The sequence below is a fragment of the Bubalus kerabau genome, chromosome 15, assembly GCF_029407905.1.
Source record: "Bubalus kerabau isolate K-KA32 ecotype Philippines breed swamp buffalo chromosome 15, PCC_UOA_SB_1v2, whole genome shotgun sequence".
NCBI lineage: Eukaryota > Metazoa > Chordata > Mammalia > Artiodactyla > Bovidae > Bubalus > Bubalus kerabau.
Genome location: NC_073638.1, coordinates 41,391,358 through 41,409,403, shown reverse-complemented (window position 1 = coordinate 41,409,403; position 18,046 = coordinate 41,391,358). Strand labels below are relative to the sequence as shown.

General features: G+C 50.7%; 1 protein-coding gene across 1 annotated transcript in view; it reads right to left on the bottom strand.

Annotated features, from left to right (window-relative positions):
* GALNT18 (polypeptide N-acetylgalactosaminyltransferase 18) overlaps nt 1-18,046 on the bottom strand; it is a 352,886-nt gene that overhangs the window by 16,178 nt on the left and 318,662 nt on the right. The window contains exon 10 of the mRNA XM_055548627.1: nt 837-1,001. Within this exon, the coding sequence (XP_055404602.1) occupies nt 837-1,001 (165 nt within the window). The remainder of the gene's footprint in view (nt 1-836; nt 1,002-18,046) is intronic.

Genomic DNA, 18,046 nt, shown 5'->3' with positions numbered 1-18,046 from the left:
GGAGCATCTACCACGTGCAGCCCCCAGCAGCCCTGAGGCTCTAAAAGAACTCCCTTACCTCCTGTTATGAGTGCTTTCCCTGTACTCCCTGGGAGGTGGATGCTCCTATCTGTGGGTGGAAATGGATCCTAACTTAGTGGATTCCCTAGGGGCTGGAGGCCTCTGGACCAAGGCATGGGTTTTCTTCAAAGCTGGGTCATCATGGGCTGTTTCCAGCTGGCGCCCTGCTCCTGGGGCATCATTTTATAACTGGGCCATTGCAGAGCAGGAAGATAAATACAGTCCTCAGAATTGATGGAGACTTAATAAAGGAATGTTTCATGGTCACCAGTGTGCAGACTGCCCTTCACAAAATGGTCCCCAGACACTGCCCTTTGAGGAAACCTCATTCCCCACAGAACGAGGAGGAAGGCAGAGTGGCTCACAGATCACAGATGACCCAGCACGGTCTGTACCTGGGATCCTGGGGCTGTGCTTGTCAGAAGGGGCTTATGCAGAAGAAATGTGAGTTTTAGAGTCAGAGACCTAGAGTTTCAATCCCAGCCCTGCCCGATAACTATGTGACTTCAGGCAGGGGACTCCCACCTCTGAGCCTGTTTCTTTATATCTAAAAGTTAAATAAAATACCACTAAAGCAACAACAATAACAACAATAATAATAATCTCCCTCAGAGCCAGTATCAGGAGTCAATGAGCTAACCAATTCCACCCCCGCCCATAGTAGGTGCTCTTTAAATCCTGAGATCGGCTCCTCTGCTCTCCCCCTCCATTCCTCCCACGCCTCCCAGGCCTGGCCCCTCCCTTGCTCCTCTTGCTGCTCCTTCGGGCGCCGCTACCTGAGAGAACTGCCAGTGGAGCTTCATCCTCTTGGCTCTGGCGTAGCTGCACTCGATGAGCCGCGGCCGGCTGTTGACGTCCACCAGACACCGGTTGTCGTCGTCGTCCACCGTGGGGCTCAGGATGCCCACGTGGATCTGCTGGCTGCTCGTGTAGTACACATTCTGGGGACCGGGGGTGGGGAGAATGAGGTCAAAGGTTAACAGCCAGAGAGGTGGGGAGGGTCTGCAGGACACCTCCTCGGGCAGCCGGCCAAGAGAGCACAATCCAGGGACCTTCAAATAATCTTCCATTGCAATGGACAAGAAGAGACCCTTTTACGTTATGACTCAGTACAGTGCCTGGTCCAGAGGTATAACTGATACAAAATTCTCAAGAAATCAAACTTAGCCTCACTATATGCAGTGTACTCAATTTTCTATACTTTTTTCATTGAAAAACAGTGGTCATGACCTTTTAAATGGATTTCAGCACCCACAGTTTAAGAAACACTGCTTGAATCCATTATTTGCAGGCTTGCTGACTTCTTCCCTCCATAAATATTTTGTGTAAGATGCTGCACTTGACCAGGAGTTAAAGAGCAAAAGACCTGGGTGACATCTTAGGGAGCTCAGAGTTCTGTGGGAGGGGTGATATGTAATAGGCAATTTCCATCCATCCTAAGACTGTGTAGAGCAGTTGGCAAACTTCTTCTTAAAGGGCAAGGTGGAAAATAAGTATCCGGGGCTTTGCAGCGTGCTGGGAGGTCTCCCAACCACCACCAGGTTCGGTGGTTCTCTAGGACTCAGAAGATTCAGCATATAGTTGCCCTCACAGCTACGATTTATTCTGGGGGAAAGATATAAATCAAAGCAGCAAAGGGAAAGGCATGAGGGCAAAGCCTGGAGGAAACCAGGTGTCAGCTCCCAAGGCTCCTTCTACAGCAGTCACAGAAGATGCCCAGGAGTCCCCAGCAAGGAGTTGAGATAATGCCTGTAAAGGGTTATCTACCAGAGAAACACTTAGAGACTCAGCACCCAGGCTTTTTACTGGAGGCTGGTCACACAGGCAGCCTCTGCCTGGTACATACCTATCGCAGACTTCCAGCAGGAAGGCAGGTGTTCAGCATAAACCATATTAGTTGTATAATCAGTTTGGGCACAGTGAGCCGCTCTTACCATCTGTGGGAGTGGTGGGAACCTTCCTGCAATCCAAGCTCCCAGATGCCAGTCAAGGGCCAACCATGTAAGCGGGCCTTTCAAAGGAGAGCAGTCAGGCTGCTGTTTTACCCATTGTTTTGCACAAAGGGCCAAATGGTCTGGAAAATCAGCTCTGTGGCTGTAGTGCAAACACCGCCATGGGCGATACAAATGAAAGACTTGATTTACAGAGATCGGGCTGGCTCTGGTCTAGCGAAAGCCATAGGACCTTGGCCTTCAAGTTTTCAGTCACTTCCCCCAACCTTAGGCAACGGTTCCCAACAAGGACAGTCATAGGGTTTGTGAGCTCTCATCCTGTATCACCAAAGAAATTTAAAACCCCAACCTATGATTAGGTCGCATGGACAAATCAAGACACCGTACTTCTCTGCTTTAGGTTAGATTTCAGGGTAGGCCCTATTGTTATCTTGATCTGTTAAAAAAAGCTCTCACTGGTAAATGTTTTTGATTAATTTCAAATGGTAAAAGGAAGTATTTCTTGTGTTAGTTAAACAAGGTGATTCTCAAAGACTTTTAAAACAGGGTGCAGAGCATGAAAGGGACTGTGCAGGGAGAAGGGCAGTGCACATGAGGAGAGCAAATAAGGGGTGGACTTTCAGGGCCATATTCTTCCTGAACTTCGGCATCCAGGAAAGGGGTGGAGAGGCAGTCATCCTTCAGATGTTAAAAAGAGCCTCAGGCCAGTGGATCAGCTAAGGTCCCAGCAGGAAATAGGTGGCACGCTCAGGTAGAGGAATCCAAGGAGGGTAAATACAGGCAGGGTTCTCAGCGGTGTGGGTCTAGGGGAAGGGAGCACAGGGATAGTTTAGTTCCTTGGGACAGTAACATGGAGCTGTTACCGTCACCAGGCTCAAAGGGATGAGAGGAGACAGCAGGCACCAGAATGTGTAAAAGTTACATGGAGAGACTTGTGAGAAGGGTCCAGGGAGGGAGAGGTTTGAGGTGATGGTGAGTGGTGGTTAATAACCACCCCAACATCACTCTCCCTTCCCCAGTCCGTTCCTCTGCTGGGTTGGCCCATTGGAAGAACCCAGCTGGAAGTCAGACAACATAGGAGCCCATGGAAACTTCTGTAAAGTCAGCCTCGCAGGGCAGGACAAAAAGGATGGAGAGACAGATTGTAGACATTCATTACAGCTGGATTTGATCTCCAAGGAAGTTTTATGAATCCATGGAAATGGACATCAAAACTACCAGGGTGACTGATTCTTCCCTTGAAAGAGGTAAAGGGTGACCAAAGTTCTAAGCAGAGGCCAAATGTAGAATGCCTACCTTCAACATGGAAATGTGACTAGAACACAGAACCAAGGAGGCCCTAGTCGACACCTAAACTGGGTAAGACATGGGCTTCTCATCAGAATCCTGAGACCATCCATCAGGTGGCCTGGGTTCCCAGTTCACCATCAAGGGGAGTTGATGACCTGCTGTGGCTTCCAGTTTATTGGCATTGAGGGAGAATTTGATGACTGGTAGGATTTAGGAAGGATTGGGGGCAGGAGGAGAAGGGGACAACAGAGGATGTGATGGCTGGATGGCATCGCTGACTCGATGGACGTGAGTCTCAGTGAACTCAGGGAGTTGGTGATGGACAGGGAGGCCTGGCGTGCTGCGATTCATGGGGTCACAAAGAGTCGGACACGACTGAGCGACTGATCTGATCTGATCTGATCTGAGGATTTAGGAAATTAAATTAGATGCAGGTAGGAATCTCATCCATCTACCCAATCATCTAACAAGTAATCTCTAAGTTGGGTCCTGAGGGTCCACAGTTGAGAAAGCCATGGTTCCCTGTCCTGGATGATCCAACAGTCAAGTTGGGGAAACTAACATATAAGAAAATAGTGGTCCTAAACACACTGATATTGGAACCGTCCCTACTTCCTGCATCTCTTACCCCAACTCTTGCTATGTTGAAAGTTAATATAAAAGCTCACTACCTCCAAAAAGCCTTCCCTCAATGCACGAAAGCATGAGCCTGCTACCAGAGCCTCTCTGCAAAAATGCACAGCTATATATATGCCCTTGGGTTGAACGCACCATACTCTGTCCTCAGGACAGTGTAGCTCTTAGTCACATAGCAGGTCAGGACCCGAATTTCCTGAAGCTCCGGGGTGTGGGCTGCCAGACAAGGACAGCCAGGAAGGCAGTTACTGCCACTCCTTCCTTCATCCCTGTCACCAGGACTTGGCTCTCATTTCTAGGGCGGGCTCCACAGACACAAGTAGCTGCCCAGGTAATAGCTGAAACCAGTTTTATCCACTTAGCTGCTCTGAAGTGCTTGGGGGAGATGCTCAGAGAGTCATGTGTCCACTTACTTACTATCTGGTACCGCTGTCATCAGAGCTGTTTACTACTCCAGAGTCTGGGAAAATCATAATAAGGACAGACAGTTGTTTGTTATTTAAAAAGCAAGCAACAAAGTGCATCTCGAGTAGGGTAGCCATTACTGGTCAGATCACAGGGCAACTTAGCAAAGAAGATTCTGTTAAGCTGTCACTTGGACACCTCAAAAGCCCAATCAGCGGTGGACTGAATCAATAAATGGCCTGAACACTAAAGAGGGAAACAGTTTTTTACAAGACACCACGCTTTTAGTGCCTGTAGGTCCAGCAGGCCCAGCTATGCTTCTGAGCAACAGGGAAACTGGAGATTTAATAGGAGATGACTTAGAATTGTGATTCCCAGTGGCGGGCACTTTTGCCAACTAGAGGATATTTGGCAGTGTCTGGGGACATCTTTGGTTGCCATGATGGGGGTGGGAAAGGCTGCTACTGGCATCTAGTGGGTAGAGATTTCGATGCTGCTCAGTACCCTACAATGCACAGGACAGCCCCCCACAGCAAAGAACTATCCGGTCTCAAGTGTTAAGTGCTGCTATGCTTTATCCCAGTGAATCCTAGTAACAACTCTATGAGGCAGGTGTTACCATCACCCCCATCTTGTGGATGAGGAAACTGAGGGACAGAGAAATTACGAACTTGTCCAAAGTCACACAGTTGGAGAACAGTAGCTGAAATCTAAACCGAGGCAGTTTGATGCCAAAGCTGTGCCTGTAACCTCTCATCTTACTCGCCTCCCTCCTCCGTCCAGTCACTCCAGCTCCAGTGACCAGGCTGGAGGGGGAGAGGCCGGCTTGGAGGCTTCCATGTGATCCTGTGAGCAAAGGGTGGGGCGGGGCGGTTCTGGATTAGAGAACAGCCGCGGGCTGGAGGACCCTTGACAAAAAGGCCTAGAATCCAAGGTGCTACCAAGTGCTAAGACCGCAACAGCCCTCCTGTGACTCACATCAGAGGTGAGGCCGAGCTATTATCCTGTCTGTGGATGATTTATGACTCCCCCTGCCTCCCAGGGCACATATACACATCCCTGACCCCCCAGCTCCTCCTCAGCCACAAATGACTGCTTCAGCTCACTGTCCTCTCAGCCCACAGAGCTCAGCAGGCCTACAAACCCCATCTGATGCTGAAAGAGAAAAATCACCAGCGAGGGAAATGGACAGACATATGGTATGCTGGGTCTCATGCCAGGGGCGTCTTCCTGTAAGGAAGTAAGGACCCATTGCTGAGCCGGATGGCCAGCCAGGGAGCCTGTAGTGCCCCTCGGGGCACATTCCTGCCTTCAGGGCCACGGAGGCGAGGCTAGGCAAAGCCCCCCAGGGCGAGAGGTTCCCCTTGCTCTGTCACCTCATCTCCCAGACAAGGCAAGGGCCCCCGCCCTGCAGGAGCTGGGTGGGCCCCCTGCCAGCTGTGCCCAGCATCCCTTCTCTCCCTGGCCGGCTTGGAGGTGGGACCTGCCTCTGTCAGACTGAGTTGCAGCCTTCCAGAGGCTCCAGCCCTCACTGTATAAAAGGTCACCTCTCTGGGGGTAGAAACACTTCAGGACGGGGAAGAGTGAGAAGAAAACAAACATTTGTATCCTGCACCATGCCAGGGACCGTCCACACCTGAGGCCACCCTCGCTGTAGGGGTGAGGAAACAGGCTAAGAGAGCTCTGAAGACCCTGCCAGCTGCACAGGCAGATGGCTCTGCTCCCTCCGTAATGGGGGGGAGATTCCCCGGGAAGGCCGAGATCCTGGCAGTTCAGGGCTTTCCTCCCCCTCCCCGGGCCCAGCTGCCCAAAGGGGCCTCCCATCAGCCTGGCTGGAACTGGGGTGCCATCTCCCCCACAGCCCCGAACCCTCAGTTCAGGCAGGGGAACGAGGATCCCTGAGGGCTCTCCTGAAGTCACCCCTCGGAACCAGCAAGCGAACTGCCAGGTCATTTCCACCAGATCATTCACACTGAGTCCTGGGACGCCAAGAAAGGGTCTCAGGCGCCCCTGAAGGCACTCAGGTCTAGGAGGACGGCCCACTGGGTGGGGTTCTAGGACCCCCTCTCCCAGCCCAACCTGGGCTTGCTTTCTTTATTCAACTTTCACGTAACATTTTACTTGAACAAAGGGTTATGAAGAATTTACCAAAAAAGTTTGAAAACCACTGAGGTCAACCATGAGACCTTCATTTAGGAGAAGGTCATTAATGCCCAGTAAACCTTCATCAGCTTAAACCCCACCAATCAGAATTTGTGAACACTGGATGACCAGCTTTAACTTCCTGTCTCCAACCTCCTCCAGGCCGCTAGTCCCCTGCATTCTTTCGTAGGGCCACTTTACACACGTCCCAATCATTCCGTCCCCTCTTCTGTCCAGACTCCCATACCTGCACTGGCATACCTTAGCCTCTGTGGAAAGGCTGCAGCCCTCACAGCAAATCATGGGACGGGCAGGGGAAGGGGTGCTGCTGGTGGTTGGAGAGGGCCTCCTAGCAAATCAGGAACAGGGAGCAAAATGGGGTTGGATAGATAACTTAATAATACATTTTCAAGGTACAACAGAAGAACCGGCTCTCCTGCAAACAATGGTGTGTGGATTGTGAGCGACTCTGTTTCTTCCATTAAGCGATGTTTCCTTGGCAACACTGCGGGCCTATTGAGTAAGTGCCCTTGAAAAACGAGGTATCTTAGAGACAGAGACACTCTCGCACCAGGAGATGGGGCGGCAGTGGTAGTATTTGGCTAAAACATTCCTCGGCCTGGAGAAGGGTGATGGGGAGGCAGATGGGGACACACTTGACAAGAAGCTCTAGAACAGGGAGAAAACAACTCTTTCAGAGTGCTTTCATGGGAAAAGTGGGGTCTTTGTGGACATTTCTTAGGATACTTGGAGGGGATCTGTACCCTGGAGGACTGTGGTGGCCCAGCTCTGTGTAGGGGTGGACGTCACCCCAGGGGAGTGACAGTCTAAGGGTTAGAAATTACACTAATTGGATGACCAGAGAGTATCAGAATGGGGGTGTTGACAAAGTCCATCAAAGGGTGAACCAACCTGGGGGCTGGAGGGTGGGTTTCCTGGACAAAGGGGAGAGGAGAAAGATCTGTGAGCAAATGAAATGGGGGAGCATAGAGAAATGAAGAGGACACAGTCCTAAATGTGATCAAGCTCGGGTGTTCTTCACAACAGAATCACCTGCAGAACTTTAAAAACTATAATCACAGTCTTAGGGGTGGGGCCCAGGTGATTCCTGTGAGCAGCCAAGGTGGAAAACTGGGTGTATCGAGGGGATGATGGCAGCCTCGGGAGGAAACGTAGCGCCAGCACCTACAACCAGCTGGCTTCCCAGCCTCCCTCTCATCGTGGGGGGCCAGCGAAATCTGTCTGCAGGGCATTGTTTGGAGGACTCTGAGAGGTTAGGATGCACCGTGTTTAGGACAACAGTTCTCAAAGTGTGGTCCCAGCACCAGACAGGAACTTGTTAGAAATGCATATTTTTTAAGCCCAACCCCAGGCATGTTGAATCAGAAACTCTAAGAGTAGGATTCAGGAATCTGAGCTTTCACAAGTCCTCCAGCGAAGTCTGATATAAGTGAACATTTGAGAACTGCTGGTCTAGGAAACGGGTGGTCTGGTGGGCTTACAAGTCAAGAGGGCTCGGGTCTTTACTCAGCATCCCCGCTCTCGATGACTAGCTGGGAGCCACTCCGAGCCTCAGTTTCCTGACTGTAGAATACAGCTGTGGATGACGAGCCTGATCAGTCCTCTCGTCTGGCCGCAGGGACTGGAGAAGGAACTGGCAGCCAGGGAGAAAGGGAGAGAAGAGACTGGGGGGTCCCGCTGCCCTGCCTCAGTGCCCCCATGCCTGGGGTCCCCTCCCCGAGCCTGCCCGGCCAGTAGACCTGTTGTAAGATTCACAGAAACAGCGGGCAGTGTGTGGGCACGTTGGCTGGCTGGGGCAGAGGGATAAGGAACAGGGCCATGCTTTCTTAAATTTCAGTCTCTAGTGGCCACTGTGACATTCGCAGTTTGTACTAGAAACGGCCTTTGTCTTCTTTACCAAGAATGAGCTGCTGGCCCTGCTGCAGGCAGGGAGGGCTGATTTAAGGGCTTGGTTACTGGTCATTAACCCCTCGACACAGAGGTTTCCATGCTGAGAGCCGCAGGGCACTGATGCTAAATCAGGAACAGAGAGGACTCATTTCCAAAATGATCTTATGTTCACTAACCACAGGACCGGTTATATTTAAGGAATGGAAACATTTGTAAACATTCTGCCTTGGTAACCGTGAAGGAGTGCACATGTGGAAAGCAAGGTCCCTTGCTCAGGAACCCCCTTTCTGCCCCTGCTCTCGTGAGTCCAGGAGGCAACAGGTGGTGAGGCTAAGCACATGAACCCCCCAGCCTTGTAACTGGCACTCAGCCCCTAAACAGCAATCCGTCTAGTTTAAGTCAGCAAATACTCCTTGGTCCCCTCTACGGTGTGGGCCTGTGCCAGGCAGAGAGGCGGCAGGTAGGGCCTCCCTCAGGAGCTCTCAGACTGGAAGGGAGTCAGTCATGCTGAACAGGGCAGTCAGAATAGCCCCCTGGCCAAGCTTAGCACAGACTAGGAGCAGACCAAAGCACTTGAGAACTGGGGGCCAGAGCTGGAGTGATGAACTCTACTGGGGGCTGGTCAGTGAGTGATGAGCTCTGAGAACAGCCTAGAAAGAGAGCATGGGTGCATGTTCAGTCGATTCAGTCATGTCTGACTCTTCGTGCTCATATGGACTGTAGACTGCCAGGCTCCTCTGTCCATGGGATTCTCCAGGCAAGAATCCTGGATAGGGTTGCCATGCCCTCCTCTAGGGGATCTTCCAACCCAGGGATTGAGTCTCCTGTATCTCCTGCATTGCAGGAGAGTTCTTTACTGCTGAGCTACCAGGAAGCCCAGGAAGAGAGCAGTTTGCCTGGATAATTGACGAGGACAAGCGGCCTCTGGCAGAGCAACTGGGATACACAAGATCACCGAGGCCCCGTGCTGCACTGCCATCTGGGGAAGGAGAATGCCTCGGGCACGGGGAGGTGAGCTGGGGAAGCAGCTTAGGGTCTGCAGCGCTTGGACAGTGTCCTGATGGCCACGGGGAGCTGTGACTTCAGATTAACCAGCCCTCTGCTTGTCTGCACACCTGGGGGATCCTTAGAGGAGTTAAAGACATTTAAGCTGCCTGGCAGCGAGCTGAGGTTAGAGGTGACTCAGGCTGCTGGGCAGGAGTATCTGGGAAAGCCCGGTGGTGGGCTGGCAGGGCAGCCAGGAGAAGAGAGGAGCTTCGGACTGAGGGGTGGTCTCTGAACATAAGACTGAATAGAAAAGGCTAAGTCAGGCCAACTTTTGCCTCCCACTGTGTGCCTGACCCCCTGAGGGAGGGCATGGCAACCCACTCCAGTATCCTTGTCTGGAGAATCCCATGGACAGAGGAGCCTGGTGGGCTACAGTCTAGGGTCACAAAGAGTCAGACACGACTGAGTGACTTAGCACCCGTGCAGCACGTGCACCTGACCCGAGCAGCTGGGGAGCAGTCATGGGCACTACTGCTGGGCTCAGAAAGTCTGCCTTCGATTCCCCGCTGGCTGTGTGTTTTCATGTTTCATCCCAGGCTTTGTGCCCGAAGCACAGGTGTCAGCTCTGTACCACCACCTGTGAAGTTGTGGGCAGCCCAGCCAGTCCCATCAGCAACCCTAACCCCCTGCTTTGCACTGTCTGTTCTCCCTGGGTCTGCTGGGGTCTCCTGGCTAGGAGTATGTCCCAGTGAGCCCCTCATTCTCAGGAGAGAGCCGAGTGACAGGGGTCACCTGGGGTTCCTGCATGGGAACCCGTGAGAAACCAGAGACAAACCAGAAAAGAAGGCTGCCAGATTCCTGATGCTGAGAGTCTCATTCACTTTCTTGTAGTAGCAACTTGCTCACCCTGGCCATATGGGGAGGCCTGATCCACAGGCTGGCCAAGTAGAGCACCCCATTGCTTGGTCCAGGGTTGGTTCCAGAACGGGACCAAGTCTGGGCCAATAAAAGCCCCCTGGTTTCCCTGTTTGTGGGGCCAAGCTGGGAGGCTCTGCTGCCCTTTCTCGTCAGGTGAGTCGCAGAAGCCCTTTCCTCTTTGACTAAGGAGAGAGTAAGTTTACACATAATGGAAACCAGAGTCATAGAGTGGTGAGAGAAAGAGTGAGAGAGGGAGGGAGGGAGAAAGTTAGGTAAATGCCTTTCAAGCCCGTGAATCCAGCCCTGCCTGAAGCCGGGACAGACATGAATTTGTCAATTACATTAGGTGATAAAATCTGTTTTGCATTTAAGTTGACTTGAGTTGAGTTTCTGTCACTTGGAACCAAGAATCTCAACTAATACAGAAGATACAGGAGACCTTTCCAGAATACCAAAGGGAATGAGGCAAAAGTTTCATGGAGTCATATAGCCCAGTTAGTCCTTGGCACAGGGTGAATGCAGATATCATGCATGTATAACATTTATTCATTCTTATATTTATTATCAGAATGTTTTCAAATAAAGTACTGAAGTTCTGAATGTCTGCTTTTTCTTTTTTTTACAAGGAAATCTCTCACTCATATGCATGCTAGTATGCTTTCTTCAGAGAATGAGAAGCTAGTGAGGCTAGAGGTTCACATGACCCTAGTAAATCCCCAGGAGTGGGCTGAGTCTCTGAACATTATTCATTATGTGGGTGTAAGTGGAGAATTTGAGAGCTGCAGAGGGAGCCCAAGTTTAGGGAAATAAGATCAGCACTGGTCCAGGATAAGGCAAGGAACAGGTGCCCTGGAACCGGGCTTGATGGCTGAGCCCATCATTTTCTGCAGCCTCCAGTGTCTGTCTCGAGGGAGCAGTGCCAGCCAACTGGCCCAGCCTGGACCTCAGCCCCACACCCAGTTCTGCGCCTGCCACCCCTCCCTTAGCCCTCCTGCAGAGTCTCTGTCTGCACCCCACACCTGACACAGGTGGCTGCCTGAACAGCTCTTCCAGCAGAATCCCACGGATGGAGGCTGCAGATGAAGGCTACTTCAGGCAGAAGCACACTGCCGAGGGACAGACCAATAGCCCCATCCATAGCAATGGCCAGTGAGGTGGGTCAGGGTCTGCGCTTGTCACAGAGAGGAAGCATGGCAAGGATGGGTGCTGCTGTCAGAAGCAGGCAAGGAGGGCAGACCCAGCGACTGGTGCCGGCAGCTGTGAAGAGGCAGGACTGAGCCTGTGATGCCTAACGGTGAACCATCTCCTCCGAGAATGGCTCTGCCCAGGGACGGGCCCCCGGCGGTCTGTATGCTGTGAGACTACCACCTGCCCACTGGGGAAAACAGAGCTGTTAAGGGGTTGAGAAGCCTCCCTCCTCCCAGGAACTTAAATCATGAAATGGAGAGACAGAGATGAGGCAGTGCGAGAGCTGTTAATAAGACACATTTAGGGGAACTCCCTAGAGAAGATCTATGAACTTGTACTGCTGAGGGCTGCCCCATTTCTGCCTTTCCCCAGGCAACCCTCCTTTTGAGTCTAGAAATGAATCACTGTTGGCTTTCTCTAACAGCACCCACCCTTTGTGTTTAGCTTAAGCTACCCATGTCTGCTTCAGCTCTTGATGATTGTCACTCCTTTCTATCGAGTCCAGTTGTCCAAGTAAAAACAGCTGTCTGTTGCTCATCTGTGCTTTCTCCATCTTCAAGAAAACTCACACACCTGCTGTCTGCCTGCTGGCCCTTTGTAGGTCCTTATTCTGGAAGGTGCTTTTCAAAACCCTTTAAAGCTGTGTCTGGTCGTCTACCACCTGCTCCATCTGCTCTCTGACAAACAGCTAAAAGCACATCACATGCCCTGAGGAAAACATGCCCTGGCATTCCTCTCTTCAAAACAGTGTCTGCCAACTCTGCATCCGCCTGTGACAATCAATGCTGGCTCCTTAACGCCTCTAACAGATTGACTCACTGTCCTGTCCTGCCACCCCGTGCCTCCCTCCAGACCGAGCTCTGGTATGTCCCTTCGTCATTGGTGTCAGACTGGGCCACGTGCCTTTAACCAATGGAACGTGAGTGGGAGAGACGCGTGTCATTTCCAGTCAGAAGCTGTAAGAGCAATCATGTCATCTGCCGTGTCTCCTTCTGCTCTCGGCCACTGGACTGGCAGTGTCCCAGGGCAGGGCTGCCCCGCTGGTCCCAGATGAAGACGAGGAGACACAGAGCTGTAGCTGAATCCTGATGACCATGTAGCCTGAGCAAGAACTAAGTACTTTTTGTTGTAAGACCTTGAGATTTGGGGGTCATTAGCCTAAGTTGAACGATTAAGAAACACATTCTAGATAAGGAGTACTGCCAAACCCTAAAATGTGAGACACTGACTTTGAAGCCACAAGGTGGGTGGTAAGGAACCACCCCTGGAGGCCGTAAAGACGGTGACCTCTTTATGCAGTGGTGAAATACTTGACTAAACTGTTGCCTGCCATAAGCTGGTAGACAAAACATGGCAAGTGAGCTTGTGCTTTCGATGAAGAGCACGCCTTTGTTACTGTCGGCTGCTCGTGACAAGCACTGCAGAAGGAAGATAAGGTCAAGAAAGACTTCGACATGGAGCATGATAAAGAAATGTTTGTTATTGTAAGGCACTGGGATTTCGAGGTCATCTGTTACTGGAGCATAACGAAGCCTGAACTGGCTGACACACCTATTTTGCTATGCTCCCTCAGCAAACAATCACACACAGATAGAATCACAAAGTGCGTTGCGTGAGCTTAAAGATGAGTAAAAGGGGTTTGCAAAGTATATACTGAGAGGACTTGCTCCAGCAGGGAAGGGGAGGGAGAAGGATCCAAGAAGGACTGACTCTGGACGCATGTTCCCAGTCTCATGCATTAGCTGTGTGACTGTAGACAATTGACTTGGCCATTTATTCTTTTGATTTACTCATCTGTGAAAGCAGGAGATAACGGCAGTACCCATGCATGTTGATGGAGGACTGCCTTGTACTAATCAACGTTAGCCATTAGTAACGCTCCAGCAACATCGGTCTCTCCCAATCAGATTCCAAGATCTCTGAGGGCTGGGACCGTGCTTGTCTTGCTCACGATTGTATCTCTCTTATCCAACCCAGAGCCTGATGTGTAACATATACTCAAAACATATTAGTTGATTAGATAAATCAGTTACTAAACTATTCCAGGGATACTGAACTCCAGCTCAGACATCCATCCAGGCTCCCTCCCTGGTGCCGGTCACATTCCTTACTCTAAGAGTCCTCTAAGCTTCTCTCTGTTTAGTTTTGGACCGGTACCTTGTAGCTTCATGTAGCCTTGTGGATTAGTAGTTTGGCCAGAAAAGGATTCTCTCTCCAAGATAAGATTCTCAATATTTGCCCCAGCACACCGTCTGTGCCAGGCCTAACTCTTACCTGGCCTTCATGAGCAATGAGGGGCTTACTCCCTTCCTGCCACACTACAGCTCGGCTGCTAACCTGCACTGAATCGAGAAGATCTTACTAACAGAATGTTCCCAGGGAGAGTGTGTGTGTGTGTGTTTCAGAGTTTTTAACATGCGGTGAATGGTGACCTAGACTCACCAGTAATCTCAGTGATTTGGAAGATGGAGGAAAGAATATGGTAATAAAATCTATGGGTTAAGATCCAGCAGGGAGAAGTTAGCCCAGAAAAATGGACTTCCTGAAGATGAAATATTGGTGCTTTATTTCAATTTGCAACTATAACTCTATTTCATATGTTCCAGCACCATACCCCATGCCATCTCTCTTCCCTGGGAAGAGTATAACCTGATATATTGGGGAAAAAAGGTCCATCCCACATCTTTACTGGATGTCACAGGCCTCAGATAGCAACGCCTGATGGGCTGTACTGGGACGGGGAAACTGAGGCCGTTCCTCTGGGGACTCCTCTTCTTGCCATCCCACAAGATAGGCACTCCATTATTATTTTTTGTATGAATGAATGAACAAATGAATGAGTGAATTAGTGAGATAATACAAAGTGAACACAACAGGACATTGTGATATATTATAAAAATAGTTACAGGTTTTCCTCATCCTTGCACTGAACACTTTGCAACGTGACTTTGTTACTCCTCCTTTCAAAGATGGAGTCTGTTTCTCTGCCCCTTGAGTTTGTGCTTGGCTGTGTGACTTCTCTGACTCCTGAAAAAGTTTCCATAGGCAAACGTCATCCAAGCAGAGACAGGAAAAACATTCATGTGGTCATGCTTGCTGTTTCTTGCTGCCCTTAAATCCCTGTCACCAGCATCATGTGAAGCAGCCTGGAGTAGCCTATTGGATGAGAAACCACTCACGGCCCAGAAGCACCATCACTCCAGCAGTCAGTCAACACACCTCCAGAAGCTGACTCAACCAGCTAACCAGCAACTGGCCACAGCTGCCTGACTGAGCCCAGCAGAAGACAGGGCCAGCACAGCTCAGCCAAAACTGTGGACCCTCAGAATCTTGAGCTAAGTCAACGGATGTGTCTTAAGCCACTAAACCCTGGGGTAGTTTGCTATGTAGCAGAAGTGTACTCATTCAGGTCGCTCATATCACAGGTGTATCAAGGATGCTCAGTGTTTTACAAACACAATTCCTTAATCCTCAAAATAACCCTGCATAAGTGGGGGTGCTATCCACTGTTAGGTGAGAAAACAGAATTAGATAGAGGTAAACAGACAGCAAATGGCAGAGCTGGGAGCTGAACTCGGGTCATCTGGCTCCATAGCCCAGCTCTCAATCACTCCAATATCCTGCTTTTAACTAAAGAAAGAAAGGAAGGCTCAATTCCACCCTTTCCCATGTGAGCTGCGCTCCTGACATGTCTTCCTGCCCTTCTTTTGCCCCATGCATCCTACTCTTTCTTTAGGGTCCAGGCGCAGCTCCTCCTCCAGGAAGGCTTCCCTGACTCTTCAGGTTGCCAAGACCCAGTCCTCTTTGCCCTTGGCAGCTGAGACTCTGATTGCTTTTCCCAGCTGAAAGGAGGCTTCACGGAGTCCTGCTGACCCTGGACCGAAAGCAGCATGACGTGACCAGGACAGAGTTCTACTGCAGGTGTGGTATGCAGTCTCCACACTGTACCCGTGGAGTGAGCTTTGGAAGTGGGTGCTTTGTCCTGACCACAGAGCCTGGGGGCTGAGGGTAACTGCAGTGGCAGCAGGAAAGGGGATGTGGTCCCCCCACATTCTTTCCCTCTCACCCTCCCAGTTCCCATGGGGCCTAAACGTGCACCTAAGATTTAATTTGTGTTGTCTTTACAGGACTTTCTCACCCTCTCTCACCCCCGATATGTTCTGTGTGTACTTCTTCTCCTGGTTGATCTTTTCTTATGTGCTTTCCTCCTAAGCTTCACTTTAGGGCTTCCCTGGTGGCTCAGAGGTTAAAGCGTCTGCCTGCAATGCAGGAGACCTAAGTTTGATCCCTGGGTCGGAAAGATCCCCTGGAGAAGGAAATGGCAACCCACTCCAGTACTCTTTCCTGGAGAATCCCATGGATGGAGGAGCCTGGTGGGCTACAGTCCACGGGGTTGCAAAAAGTCAGACACGACTGAGTGACTTCAGTTTCAGTTTCAGTTAAGCTTCACTTTGAGTCTTCTGAAAACACCTATTAAAATCCTGGTGTCTTTCAAAGACAGCCCTTTCCAACCAAAAGGGCCTTTGCCTGTCTAGATGGTTAGGCCCTTCAAGATGGCTATTCTCTTGCTCTCTACAGATCCCCGGCTTCACTCACATGACTATCTAATCCTCTTACTTATAGGGCTCAGTAAGCCCCTGGAAACTGATGAGTCTACCTGACCTCGATTTGCCCTATAGACGGTAGCCTCCTTCCCCTCCTAGTAGCAAAGGCTGCTGCCATGTCCTGTCCACCCTCTGCACACACGGTGGGGTGTCACCCTTTGTGTAAGATCCCTGGGTCCAGTGAGCCATTGATGTCTCTGTTGCTGTCCCTGGGCTTTTTCTTCAGTCTGGAGGCTAAGCAACTACAAGGCTGGCAGGCCTATGGGATGTAGCCCCACACTGTCCCTACCAAAATAGCTTTCCTGGAGGGTACCGCCACTCTTGTGTGCCTCTGAAATGTGCTGATTCTCTCATCAGGGACATGGGATGGAGCCGACCCTCTCCTCTCCCTGTAGCTCTCCTTCCACACCTCAGCTCCTCCATCCTGGCATAGAAACATCTCCGCCTTAAGTATCAGACATTAGACACCACTGCACTCTGCACACTTTGTTCTCATCAGGTGCTTCCCAGGTAGCTGTCACATCCTGGGATGTGACAAAGACAAAGGCAGCATCAGGCTCATCCCTCTATATCCCTCTATATCCCTCCAGCAAGACTTCAGCGTCTCAATCAATGAATGCACCATGGCCTCAATTCCAGGGAGGGCCACCCACCCCCAGGCCCCAGCTCTCAGTGCTTGAACTGCTGTGCCCCTGAAATCTTAATCTTGATTACTCCCTCTTTTACTTCCCAAATGCCTTCTCATCAACCCGAAACCTTCAGAATAATAACCCTTTTCTACCTTCCTCTCCCTTCTGGCCTCTCAAGTCCCTAGAAAGGCTGTATTCACATTCTTGCAATCACCCCCTTGCCATCATCTTCAAGTCTTTAATTCCTCATTTTTTTCTGTCTTTCACACCCTGTTAACCCCACCTCTGCAGCCTCATTCACCTTCTCCACACCTGTACCCTGGATGTAGCGTGTGTGTTATGTTGCTTCAGTCGTGTGTGATTCTTAGCGACCCTATAGACTGTAGCCCGCCAAGCTCCTCTGTTCATGGAATTCTCCAGGTAAGAATACTGGAGTGGTTTGCCATTTCCTCCTCCAGGGGATCTCCCCAACCAGGGAAAGAACCACTGTCTCTTATATCTCTTACACCGGCAGGGGGGTTCTTTACCACTAGTGCCACCTGGGAAGCCTCCATCCTTTCTGTAACTCCAAGAAAAATCATAGCACCGGGCAAGTTAGACCCATCACAAGCTCCTGGTTTTCAACATCAACAAGGCCCTGCAGAAATACCTGGTGTTCCTTCTTCAGGTGCCTGCCGAGCCTCTGCACCACTTCCCCTGAGCATGGTTCCTAAATTTTCTTTACTCTCTAATGCAGCCAGATCCCCCCGCTTTACTTGTAAGGCAGCTGCCAACTTATTCCTTTTGAACCTCCCTCCATCCTGCCCTTGAGCCTCAGAGGCAACTGTTCTTCTCTAATCCCAGTGCTCACCCCTGGCCTTGGCCCCCATCCTCTCCCATCCCTGCTCTATGCCCATCCTGAGAATGTGGCTTCATTCTCTTTCCAGTAGACATCTTTCTCTATAGACTTCTCATGTTCCTTTATTGCTTTCCTTAAAAAGCACATCTTAATACACATGGCCTTATCTCAACCCCACTTGCTTCTAAAAGGCAGCCCCTTTGTCCATCCTTTCATAGCAAACTCGGAGGAAGAGGAGTCTTCACTCATTGGCTCCTCCTCACTCACTTCCCTGGATGGAGACTCTCTGGCTACCAGGTCCTTCTAGTCTTTCCACAACTACCACCTACATCATAGGGGATAGAATGTCCCCATCACATCAGCAGTCCTCATTTTCCAGGGCAAAACTTGTGTGCATACACACGTGTTAGGCCTCTTCAGTCATGTCTGACTCTTTGCAACCCTGTGGACCGTAGTCCGCCAGGATCCTCTGTCCATGGGGATTCT